The sequence below is a fragment of the Phyllobates terribilis genome, unplaced genomic scaffold (genome assembly GCF_046119375.1).
Source record: "Phyllobates terribilis strain yellow unplaced genomic scaffold, ASM4611937v1 Scaffold_5__5_contigs__length_657084704, whole genome shotgun sequence".
Taxonomy (NCBI): Eukaryota; Metazoa; Chordata; class Amphibia; order Anura; family Dendrobatidae; genus Phyllobates; species Phyllobates terribilis.
The window spans coordinates 462,830,419-462,843,819 of record NW_027362765.1 but is presented as its reverse complement, the minus strand read 5'-3'; the positions used below and the strand labels follow the sequence as shown (position 1 = coordinate 462,843,819).

The window sequence follows — 13,401 nt, the reverse complement described above, 5'->3', positions numbered from 1 at the left end:
TGCATCTTTCAGCAAGACAATGATCCAAAACACCGCTCCAAATCTACTCAGGCATTCATGCAGAGGAACAATTACAATGTTCTGGAATGGCCATCCCAGTCCCCAGACCTGAATATCAATGAACATCTGTGGGATCATTTGAAGAGGGCTGTCCATGCTCGGCGACCATCAAACTTAACTGAACTGGAATTGTTTTGTAAAGAGGAATGGTCAAAAATACCTTCATCCAGGATCCAGGAACTCATTAAAAGCTACAGGAAGCGACTAGAGGCTATTATTTTTAAAAAAGGAGGATCTACTAAATATTAATGTCACTTTTCTGGTGAGGTGCCCATACTTATGCACCTGTCAAATTTTGTTTGAATGCAGATTGCACATTTTCTGTTAGTACAATAAACCTAATTTCAAGGCAGACACATTACTGTGTCCAACAGTTATTACATATATCAAACTGAAATAGCTGTTGCAAAAACACCAATTTTTATAAAACATTAAGCTTAAGATTAATAGGGGTGCCCAAACTTTTTCATATAACTGTATTACATACATACAATGATCGGTTTTGACCAGAGAACCCCTTTAAGCAGGCAAACCCAGTGAGTTTTCAAGCAGAAACAGCTTCAGGAAATGCTGTGGCTTTTTTCCTGAAGCTTCTTTATCAGCATTTTTTTGACTTCCAGCAGTTTTTGAGAGTGTTTTTCCAGCATCTTTTAGTGTCGTTTTCTTGACGTTTTTTTTAACTCCATTCAATAATGAGAAAAACAGCAGTGTTTTTTGAAGCAAAAACTCTGGTAAAACTCTGAAAAAGATACCAGAGCTTCTTCTGAGGTTACCAATTTACTTCTGTTATAGAGTATTGAGTGGAAAAAGCTGGAGAATGGTCGCTCTCTTCTTTTAACCACTGTGTGTTTTTAGAAACCTGAAGCAGTTTATTCTTTTAAGCATTTTCTGAGTGCTTTTTCAAGCAGTTTTTGCAACAGACCGACTCCAAGTCCGCTTGAAAAAGTTGTGTGAAGATGCCATAGGGTTCCCACTGATCCTGAGAATAATAGCAATGTAACAATGTCCCACTGATCCTAGGAATGATGGCAATATAGCACTAGTTTATCACTGTGTCTCCCTCAAGTGGCTCAGTACAGGAAAAACAGAAGGGAATCTTGTGCAGAGTCCTTTCAGCCTATGGTGACTTCTTCGATCTTATGATTGGTGAGGGATCCATACCTTGGACAACCCATTATAAAGCAAAGGCATATCCTATCCAATGCTATGGCTGGATTCAAATAGCGTTTTCTCCTATGGTCAGTGGCTCTGTCGGAGCTTAAGTCAGAATCCCATGCAAAATGGGATTCAGGTGTATGTGCTGAGGGGGTAATTGACTATAAGGATGCAGATGGACTCACCGTGTGCTCTGTCATGCTTCATTTTTGACTATATGTACCTATTAGATTAGAGGCGGGCAGCAAGACAAAGTCGACTACATCTTGGTCCCCACTTTAACTAGGCATATACGCCCAAAAATAATGCACAACAGAGCACACTGTGACTCCATCTGCATGATTATAGTCAATGGCCCTGTTGGCGCATAAGCCTGAATCCCGTTTTTCATGGAGTTTGGATGAAAGCCACCGATCGGAGCCACTGACCGTCAGAGAAAACGCTATGTGAACTCAGCCTATTACTATAGGATGAAAATATTCATTTAATCCACTGGAGAAAGCATCATTGGACTTCATGGGCGAGGCAAAGTCTAAGAAGGCTCAAAGAGTTTACACAAGGTATGGATGGAATTGGCATAACCATAGTAGGCTTTTAATAATGGCACATATTTGTGAAATTCCGTAGTTACATGATTTCATTTGTCATTTATGTCCCCCACCTACTGACCTAACCAGACATCCTGTGTGACATGCATACAGAATACAAAGATCAAGTCTTTCACCCAATAACTGTATTCATAGAAATTCTGGCAGAATGAGAAGACTTAAGAAACCAAAAGGTAAAAGTTTCTAGAAATATGAAAATATGATGCTACTGACAGTCTTGTTTGTTTTTAGAGTAGTTCCATGCCAATATGTAATGTTTTATGCCTACTATTAATTTTTAGACTTTTTTAATGATTTTTTCCACATACTTTTCATGACTTCATACAATTTATGCAGTGTTTGGCATGTTGTAATGCACTCGATATATCTAGACTATAATGACCTGTACGAAATGCCTGAGGATTATATTGTGGGTTTCTAATAGAATCACTAGCATATAGAAAGTTTATAGCTGTGGTTAGTTCTACAGATAAATTTTGCAAGTTTTTTTTTCAAAATGAGCAAATTTGAAAATGAAACAATCCCCTATGCACAAATTAAATAATAAAATAATTCCAGTGTATTACCACAAAGCTATTCAACAATTTCACAACAAGGATAGATCTATATGGAGACTCTGATCGCACGGCAACAATTCTCAGATCAGTTGTGCTACCAAAAATATTTGTGTAACTTGCTGATAATATAGTATTTTAGAGTTGCAATTTGGCTGTAAAAATGCAGACAAATCAAAGAATTCTCAAGTTTCACACAACTTACACTACAGTCATGGATGTGTGATTTGAGATTTGGAGCCAAAAATCCAACGGGGTTTGTTATTTAACATCAGCTAATTGGATAAATATATAAAGAATGGCTCTTCAAACAAGTCCATAAATCACCACATCTACACTACATTATAAGCTCAGAAAAACAAAGAGATCCATTAGTGTATAGACGTAATTTTATTTCATCAATCAATTAAAATCATGACAAACCAAATTATACATATAACATATAATTAAAATTAAAAAACAGAGTGCCCAGTATAAGGGGACTAGCTCCTGCCCAGAATATACGGTAACGATTATATAATATCAAATGGGCTCAAAAAATTGACTAACCTAGTGTAAAATTATTACTACTGTAATGCTCAAAAAACTTTCATGAAGACACGGGTTTTTTTGTAAATACATCTGCAAAAAGATCTATGATATGAAAAGTGGCTATAAAGGTATATAATGGGTATTAATCAATGAGGGGACACAAACCCCTTCTTTAGATCAAGTAATAATTCCCAATACATCAGCACAGCCAAAAGGTATTTTAATTTATGCCGAATATGTTACAAAAAATAATAGAAGACCGCTTAATCTTTTCCAAAGTTCAGCACCGTGTATAGCAATCAAGATGATATAATAATCATTTTATATGAAATAAGCCATGTACCTGATCAAGGTTATGCCAAAAGATGAGCCGTAACATGAAGTAGCTAAAGTCCTGGCAGGGACAAGGGACAAGGGGGACAGCGTCTTCTATTATTTTTTGTAACATATTCTGCATAAATTAAAATACCTTTTGGCTGTGCTGATGTATTGGGAATTATTACTTGATCTAAAGAAGGGGTTTGTGTCCCCTCATTGATTAATACCCATTATATACCTTTATAGCCACTTTTCATATCATAGATCTTTTTGCAGATATATTTACAAAAACCCCCTGTGTCTTCATGAAAGTTTTTTGTGCATTATAGTAGTAATAATATTACACTAGGTTAGTCAATTTTTTGAGCCCATTTGATATTATATAATCGTTATATTCTGGGCTGGAGCTAGTCCCCTTATACTGGGCACTCTGTTTTTTAATTTTAATTATATGTTATATGTATAATTTGGTTTGTCATGATTTTAATTGATTGATGAAATAAAATTACGTCTATACACTAATGAATCTCTTTGTTTTTCTGCGCTTATAATGTAATGTAGATGTGGTGATTTAGGGGTTTGTTATTTGCAAGAGAAGCAAATAAAAATGAATTAATAACAAAAATAAAAAGAAACCTATGAAAAAATTTAATTTTTAATGGTAAATCCTAGTAGATTCCCATCCATTTCTTAATTCATAGCCCAGTCGTAATTCCTATTAGTTAGACCATGTTATATGAATTAAAATAGACTACTGGGATACAAATATAAATTCTAATTAGGGTGGTTTTAAAAACAGAATTAGAAAAAAAAAACACCACTGCAGTTTTTTATGCAGTTTTTGGAGCCAAAGCCAGTAGTAGTGGATTCAACAGGAATCTGTAATATAAAGGAATCACATAAAATTGTTATACTTGCCTTGCACCACATTTATGATGTTTTAGATACTTTGGGAGGGATTATATCAAGGCATTTAGATGATTTTCTGTCATCAGAACTGCTATTATTAGCAAACACAAGACTTCCAAAGGTTATAAAGCCATCTCCATAGACCTTGGTATTCCAGTTTCAACAGTGTGAAATGTTATTAAGAAGTTTGCCAAGCATGGAACCGTCAAGAACCTCCCTGAACGTGGGGGAAAGAGGAAAATTGACAAGAGATGTCTTTGAAGGTTAGTGTGAATTGTAGAAACAACACCATGTCAAACATCCAAAGGCTTGAAGGCCACCCTGGAACAGTCTAAGGGAGTTTATTTACAAAAGGCGCAATGAAGCTTATAAGGAAAAGAAAACCTTACCAACAGTTAAGCATGGTGAAGGATCCATAATGCTGCGGGGTTGCTTTTCTATGTCTGGTACTGGAGGCCTTGACCATATCACAGGAATCATGAAATCAGAGACTTATGAAGAGATGTTAGAGCGAAATGTCATACCCAGTGTAAGAAAACTTGGTTTGAGTCAAAGCTAATGGGTCCTCCAGCAAGACAATGACCCAAAGTACACATCCAAAAGTACACAGGAATGGTTGAAAAAGAAAAAATGGACTGTTTTAAAATGGCCAGCAATGAGTCCTGACCTCAATCCCATTGAAAATCTTTGAGGTCTTTTGAGGTAAAAAGAACCCTGCAAACATTCAAGAGCTTTAACAAACTGCAAAGGAAGAGTGGGAGAAAATGCCAGCTGAGAAGTGGAAGAACTTTATAGATGGCTACAAGAAACGTTTGAAGGCTGTCAGCAATGCCAAAGAGTGTGCAACCAAGTATTAATTAGGGGTGCCTTTATAGCTGCACATGCTGTTTATTCTGTTTTTTCTTTGAAATTGCAACATGGAAGTTGAAACACAATGTTTTATTGTTGTATTACTTTGGACCACTAATTAAAAAGGATATAATTTTGGTACATTTCCATTTATTTCTGAAGATATTGTACAGTCTATGAAAAAATAAAGGGGTGCCAATAATGGTGAACAGCACTGTATGACAGAGGATTTCCGCCTGTATATACAGTATATTCCCACACGTGAATTGTGGACTCACTGTGCCATGGGCAAGGCTTACCTAGGATGGGTGTGGCTAAGTGGCTACCTGGTTTTCGCTAGATCTCCTGACGATGGATTTAGGCTTGAGCTGCAAGTAGCCACTGGGTACCACTCCTATGCAGTCCCCGCTACGGGAGCTGCTGACCCCAGTGGTCAGGATCGCAGACATGAACATGGGCTCAGAGTCACTGGCAGGACAGGATTTGGACACTGTTCAGACATCACGGGTTCTGGGTCACTGGACAGACTGGACACTGACTCGGGAATACTGGCAGGACAAGACTCGGATATTGGAACAGGCCAGAATTTGAAACACTAACCAGGAAAGACACTGGTGCAGGTTCGAGTGCCACTGGAGCAACTTCAAGTTCAGGTACCGCCGGTGCGGCTTCAGACTCATGTTCACGGACCGCCAGAGGCGCTTCAGGGCTCAGGTACCACCAGAGCGGAGTCAGGTTCAGGCACCGCTTGAGCAGTATCAGACTCAGGTAACGCCGGAGTGGCTTTAGGTCCAGGAATTGCCAGAGCGGTGTCAAGCTCAAGTATCACCGGAGCAGCTACAGGGTTCAGGTACTGCCGGAGCGGTTTCAGGGTTCAGGTACAAGGCACAAGGCGCGCCGATGGGAGACATGCATAGTGTGCACAAGCCCAGGGAAACCATGGCAGCGAACGAGGATACAGCCACACGGAAGGGGAGGTGAGTATGTCAGTGTCTCTGCCAGGAGGAGGGAAAGAGAACACGCAGGGACTGCAGTATTAGCATTACATATATTGTAATTTTAAGTGGTGGGAGTGTGCTCCCTTTGGCTGCTCTACTATGTAGAAAATTATGAAGCATGTGCCAAATAAGATAAGGAAAACTCAGATCTGATGAGAACTTTATTTCAATTGTGCCTATTCTGTTGTTTTTCATTTAACTTTCAACTTTTTGTTTTATTGTGATGTAGCTCCAGCACAATACCTCCATGTGGTTTTGGTGATTGCAGCGGTTGCTCTTAAAGTGGTGGAAATATCTGCATTATTATTCATAGGTAATGTAAATCATTTATTTATTACAAAGAAAATATAATTATATGATTACCATTTGACTACTGTACCTTGGACTCAATAGCCTAAAGGAATAGTTCCGAGGGCTGTCCTCTAACTGTAGAGGACCTTGACCCTGATGTTCAACACTGCAACAAACTCCAAAAAACCTACCCGTTTCACATCTCATTTTCACCCCTAAAAAATATCTCACACAACTGTGTGACACCATTGTAATTGGCCACATCAGCCTCATTTACTGAATAAAATTAACAAGTAATTTAAAACAGCAAATACAACTAGTGACTTTGTAAGGAGATGGACATACTGGCCACGTTCCCTCTTGAAGACAGATGTATTGTTGCAGTGTATTTCAATGTGTAATATGTGTTATTGGTGATGGTGTTGTGTTCAGTAGGAAGAGTTAGAGTTAATAGCTGGGACTAGCCCAAAGTGGAAGGGGATAACGTGAAGGGACATAGATAGTTACCTGTCAGGATGTCAGATAGGGCCCAGTGTGCAGTAAAAGCAGACCTATGGACTGACTAGTGAGCAGAGCGCATGACATGGGTGTCCCTCACTTAAGTGGGGACCAAGGCAGTGGATGGCGTGATCCAGAATAAAGAGAGAAGTGACTAAAGGACAGACTAATCAACTGGAGACGGATCCTGGGACAGGAAGCCCTAGCAGTACTTCCCTGAGTTTATAACTCAGAGAAGTAGCAGACCCGGATGGGACAGAGAACGTGACATGAAGAAAGTGCCCTGGGCGGGAGTTCCAAGGCGTCATTTGCATAGAAGCTAAGTACCGGCTATATTGGCAAACTAGTTCCCTTAAGAGGGAAGAGGATGCGGAACTGCAGGTTGAGAATAGGACCCTCACTAACTGGACTGTAGTACTGTGCTGGGTAGTGGTGAAGATATAAGACTGAGTGAGGTAGACCTGAGTAATTTTGAGATGGTCAGGAAAAATGTATGTGAAGATGTAGAATGTATTAACTCTATGTGTTAAAGGAAACATTTGTGAAGTATTGCACCCGCTATCTACTGTACTTAGTTCCCACCAAGTTGCTGTTTAGTAAAAGACTGTTTATTGTTGAGTGGTGGTCTCCATCTTTGAACTTTACAACACCAGGTTCTGGCCAGCCGAAATCACCGGCATCATGTGGCCTGCAAGAGCGTAGCATCTCCATAGCATAAGTCCACACACCCAGCCAGGACCCCCACCTTCATGTAACATGTTGGGGCATGAGAGATGAGTACCTCGCCAACAGCTACTGCCCCGCACCACGATACAACTTTAATGCCGATAAAAAACAAATCAATACAGCAAAAGTCTTTGGAGGTTATTCCCTTCAGGCCACGTGCATACATTGAGTGTTTAGTGAGTTTTTTATCTTAGTATTTGTAAGACAAAACCATGAGTGGGTAAAAAATGCAGAAGTGGTGACGTGTTTCTATTATACTTTTCCTCTGACTGTTCCACTCCTGGTTTTGTCTTTCAAATACTAAGGTGAAAAACTCACCAAATACAGAACGTGTTCACGTAGCGTTAGGAGGGGTCACACAAGCATATGGCAGCCGATGCGAGAGCATTGGATGCGATATGCTATTGACACTCGGCTCCTGCTCTAAGGCGAGTGTGAGCCGAGTGTCAGTGTGCTGTGCTCCGATCCTCTCGCATCAGAGAATCAGAGCACAGGTGCGGGGGAGACGGAGAAAGTATTTTCTCCATCTCTTCTGTTGCCGGCGTCCACGGGAATCGCAGTGCACTCAGGTGACTACCAGTGCAGGTCGATGTTTCACTCGCATCCATAGACTTGAATGGGTGCGTGCAATCCGAATTTCTCATGCAATTGCAGCATGCTACTTTTTTTTTCAGTCCGATCTCGATTGGAGCTAAAAAAACAAAACGTAGATGAGCACACAATCATAGAATAACACTGGTCCGAATGCACATGTTCAACCTCACTATGCCAATTCGAGGGCATCTCCAGTTGAATGCTGCCTTGTTATTTTCATGCTGAGGTCAAAGCACAATACTGACCCAATTAATTTCTTTCCACTTAACAACTCCCACTGAGTGATACTCCATATCAAGATGTTACTTTTCTCTCAATTGCACAACCATCCAAAGAACCCTGTTCCCACCACACATGACACCTTAAATGGGTCCTGCACAATCGCACTGCTTTTTAAACACCTCCATCAAAATCCAAGGTCCAACTGTGGATGCCAAATGCTGAACTATTATACTCCCATTATTTGCTGCAAGGCGAGCCACCTACAGGTGCATCTCACAAAATTAGAAAGTTAATTTATTTCAGTTCTTCAATACAAAAAGTGAATCTCATATATTATATAGAGTCATTACACACAGAGTGATCTATTTCAAGTGTTTATTTCTGTTAATGTTGATGATTATGGCTTACAGCCAATGAAAACACAAAGGTCATTATTTCAGAAAATTAGAATACTTTATAACAACAGCTTGAAAAAATACTTTTTGCATTGAAATAAATTAACTTTTTGATGATATTCTAATTTTGTGAGATGCACCTGTATGTATTAAATTTTATGTGCGCCTTATTTAACCTTTCAACTGAACACGCATTCCTCATAGAATCATAGAATGGTAGAGTTGGAAGGGACCTCCTGGGTCATCTGGTCCAACCCCCTGCTCAAAGCAGGATTCACTAGATCATCTCAGACAGATGTCTGTCCAGCCTCTGTTTGAAGACGTCCATTGAAGGGGAACTCACCACCTCTCGTGGCAGCCTGTTCCACTCATTAATCACCCTAACTGTCAAAAAGTTTTTTCTAATATCTAATCTGTGTCTCCTCCCATTTAGTTTCATCCCATTGCTTCTAGTCTTTTCTTGTGCAAATGAGAATAAAGATGATCCTTCTACAATGTGACAGCCCTTGACATATTTGTAGACAGCTATTAAGTCTCCTCTCAGTCTTCTTTTTTGCAAGCTAAACATTCCCAAATCCTGCAACCGTTCCTCATAGGACATGGTTTGCAGACCAGTCACCATTCTGGTCGCTCTTCTCTGAACTTGCTCCAGTTTGTCTATGTCTTTTTTAAAATGTGGTGCCCAAAACTGTACACAGTATTCCAGATGAGGTCTGACCAAAGAGGAGTAAAGACCGATAATGACTTCACGTGATCTAGACTGTATGCTTCTGTTAATACATCCCAGAATTGTATTTGCCTTTTTTGCTGCTGCATCACACTGTTGACTCATGTTCAGTCTATGATCTATTAGTATACCTAAGTCTTTTTCACATGTACTGTTGCTTAGCTCTATTCCTCCCATTCTGTATATGCTTTTTTCATTTTTATTGCCCAGATGTAGTACTTTGCATTTTTCCCTGTTAAAAACCATTCTGTTGGTTGCTGCCCACTGCTCCAGTTTATTTAGGTCTTTTTGAATCCTCTCTCTCTCTTCTCTAGTATTAGCTATCCCTCCTAGCTTTGTGTCATCAGCAAATTTAATCAGTTTACCCTCAATTCCTTCATCTAAATCATTGATAAAGATGTTGAACAATACAGGTCCCAGGACGGAGCCCTGTGGTACCCCACTTGAGACATTCATCCAGCTGGATGTGAAGCCATTTACAACCACCCTTTGAGTCCGATCACTAAGCCAGTTATGAATCCACCTAACAGTTGCCTGGTCCATTGCATACTTGGTCATTTTTTCAATAAGGATGATGTGAGATACTTTGTCAAATGCTTTGCTGAAGTCAAGATATACTATATCTACAGCATTTCCCTGATCCACCCAGTCAGTGATTCTGTCATAGAAGGAAATTAAGTTAGTCTGATATGACTTGTTAGTTACAAACCCATGCTGACTCTGGTTAATCACTTCATTCTTATCCATGTACTTACATACATGTTGTTTAATAATTTGTTCAAAGATCTTTCCTGGTATAGAAGTCAGACTCACCGGCCTATAGTTCCCTGGGTCCACCTTCTTCCCCTTTTTGAAGATAGGAACAACATTTGCTCTTCTCCAGTCTTCTGGGACTTCTCCTGTTCTCCAAGAATTTTCAAAGATTATGGAGAGTGGTTCTAAAATTTCTTCTACAATCTCCTTCAGTACTCTGGACCTGGAGACTTGAACTCATTTATGTTAGCTAAATATTCCCTCACAATCTTTCTGTTTACTGATAACTTGGATTCCTCTATTCCTTTAAAAGGACAGTGAAGATCAGTTGATGTTACATTTTCTTTCTGAGAGTAAGTAAAGCGCGCCACAAAATCCGATCTAACCAATAATTAATGGAGAAATCACATCAGAAGCACAAAGCACTCAACTCTAACTCCTAAATCATTATCTCCCCTATGCAATACCAGATTTTCTAGTCTATCCAATGATATGTGAAAATGGAACTCGGGCAAAACCATGTATTCCCCAAAATCTTATCGAACACACTGTCACCTCCTCCTTGGGAAGACCTAACTGACACCTTTTAGGTATCGCAACAAGCCTATGAATTCCTCAATAACCATATTAAAACAGGTGGTACCTACAACAACAAGCAAAGAACAAAAAATATCAGCTATGGAAAGAAAAAGGCTTACAGCATGTTTCACCTGACATAAAAAAACAGTATAGCTCAGATATAGCTCAGATTCCCATTGGCTAATCTTGCCACATCTGTTCCCAATCTCCAATTGGCAATCTCATAGGATGCTTCAGAAATGCCGGTGTCGCCATTGCCTCCCTTCTCCAATACGGTCATGAAATTATTCAGCAATGCCTCTATGATTGGAAAAACTCTGGCCTCCTCCAATGCTGCTTCTCAGAGTGATTCTCTCCTTTGCACCCACCACCTTTTAAAGCCTTCTATCTGACCATCTATCTCTTGCAATAAGGTACGAGACCCCTCCCCAACAGCTATTTCTCACCCCTTGTCTTCATCCCTTCTCTTTCTTCACCCCGTTCCCTGTCTCCAATGTCAAAATATGCTAAGGCCTGGAATTGTAATTTTTCTTCATCTATCTAAACCCATCTGTAATGACATCATGCCAGTTCATGTAGCCCTCTCCTAAGCCTCTGGTGGCCTCAGTTTGGGCTCGTACTATCTTTTTATTACATTATAAATGTTTGGATGGGGTACGGACAAAGGCTGATCCCTAAGCCGTTTATGTCTGCCTGCCAAATAAAAGCAGCAGAGGTAACTGACAACAGCAGAAAACACCATAATTTTAATGTTGTTTGAGTGCCACAGTTTGCGACATTTGTGGTGGTATAGCTGAGCAGCATTCCTGTCTATATCTGCAACTGTCATCCGGGGCAGCCAGTGCTGACAGCCAGGTTCACCTTCTTCCTCCTGCTATCTTCTAATAAGATATAAAGGCTAAAGAGGAGACCTGCTGGGCAAGTTCAGAGTGCTAGACATACTCAAATCAAGCTCTCTATGTCTTTGCCGTTGTCCAGTCTGATGTTTCCTTTGCTAACTGGCTGTCCATCTGCTATGACATGCTGCTTCAAGGGATCGATTCAAGATTGAAATCTGTAGGAGTTATAAAATGCAAACAATAGTAGCACACAGTATCAGCCACATGAGTTAAACATATTGAGCAGATGAGGCTTCAAATTCCAGACTTCTAAATAATTACAGACCACATCCCCATTGTTGAGTGCCCCACTAGGGATTGCACACATGGCATGTGCTGGCTGATAGCAGTGGGTACTCCAGTAGGTGCACAAAGTGCATGGATTCTACATGTAAGGGTTGCAAGGGCTGAGATGTTCTGAGGCTACAATTAACACCAGCGAAAGGGGTCCTTGGGTGTGTGTGCATGTCAGTTCTCTTCTCTAGATTTCAGGTTGCTGCATGGTATACCAAGCCAGGTCCAATAGGTTAGGAAGGAGCCACTCCAGTATACAAAACTAAACTGTATTTTACTGATGGAACAGGTGGAACATGTATATATTATGTAGCAGGAATTTTACATCTTCTGTACAATACAGAGGCTCACAGTTTGTGATTGTGGGTGGCTGAACTTCTTAAAATTACAATAACACAGCATAGTGCCCTCTATATCCAACTAGCTTCCTTCTCAGCTCACTCTCTTGTAGTACCCACACCCCCATCTGGAAGGCCCAGTATCTATTCACCAAAGCCTCTATGTCTATCCTACATATAGCCTCTGTCCATTCGCATTCCTTTGCTGTCTCAGGGTCCCCACTAACCCACAGTTATACCTTGGGACCTCCATCTTTCAGTACTTCAAAAGTTGAGCTCCCCAGTCTTTTGCTTTCTTCCTCCACTCTTGGCCGGATTTTTGTTTTTTAGATCCAGGAACCGCAAAAACCAAAATAAATATTTTAGTCTGGGGATTGGAGAGAGAGGAAAAACTACCTGGCAGCCGTTTTGTGAAAGGAAGGTGTCATGTATGAGACTGTATCTGTCAGAATTGTGCGGGAGTAGGAAAGACACAAATAGCATTGCTGTGTGAAGTGATTAGGTGACAGTGGAAAAGAAACCCACAGAGAAATGAAAGGCAATGATGTTGCTTGTCAGGGGCTCTATAGGAGATGGTTAGAAATAATGCAACATTGCACTGTTGGAGGGGTAGAAAGGACACAAAATGGCAATAATATACTAACAGGAGGCCATATATTGCTTTCCAATATTTAGGTCACTTTGTTCTTACGAGATCATCCTGCTGGAGCAGCTTTGGCACTATTGGCTCACATTGGAACATGTCAGAGCCCCTCAAATTTTTAAGCCCATTGACACTGGGTAGTGGTAACTGCTTACCTGCCAATATAGTCATTCATTACCATATTGGATGTCTAGGAGCCCAATGACAATCCATAAAACCATGCGATTTGATTGATGGCCAGTGACAGCGGAGGATACCCTGGTGTAACCACTTAGATGCTATGGTTGCTATTGACCATGACATCTAAGGTGCTAAAATTCAGTAATAGGACCAAGGACTGATCTATGCAGTTATAGTCAGGTGCCAGCAGTATAAAACTACTAATGATGCGCCCCCTGGGCTGTGGGGTACTCGGTGCCGGGCCGATCCTTGCTAGGGGAGATGTCACAGTGGCGGTGACCCGGTCCGTGACCCAGGGCGG

General features: G+C 40.5%; 1 protein-coding gene across 2 annotated transcripts in view; it reads left to right on the top strand.

Annotated features, from left to right (window-relative positions):
• Positions 1–1,912: 1,912 nt before the first annotated feature.
• Positions 1,913–13,401, top strand: part of LOC141271272 (C-type lectin domain family 2 member B-like) — a 31,012-nt gene continuing 19,523 nt past the window's right edge. For both annotated transcript variants that reach the window (XM_073681393.1, XM_073681392.1), the window contains exons 1-2: positions 1,913–1,996; positions 6,212–6,295. In XM_073681393.1, the coding sequence (XP_073537494.1) occupies positions 1,972–1,996; positions 6,212–6,295 (109 nt within the window). In that variant the 5' untranslated portion in view covers positions 1,913–1,971. The remainder of the gene's footprint in view (positions 1,997–6,211; positions 6,296–13,401) is intronic.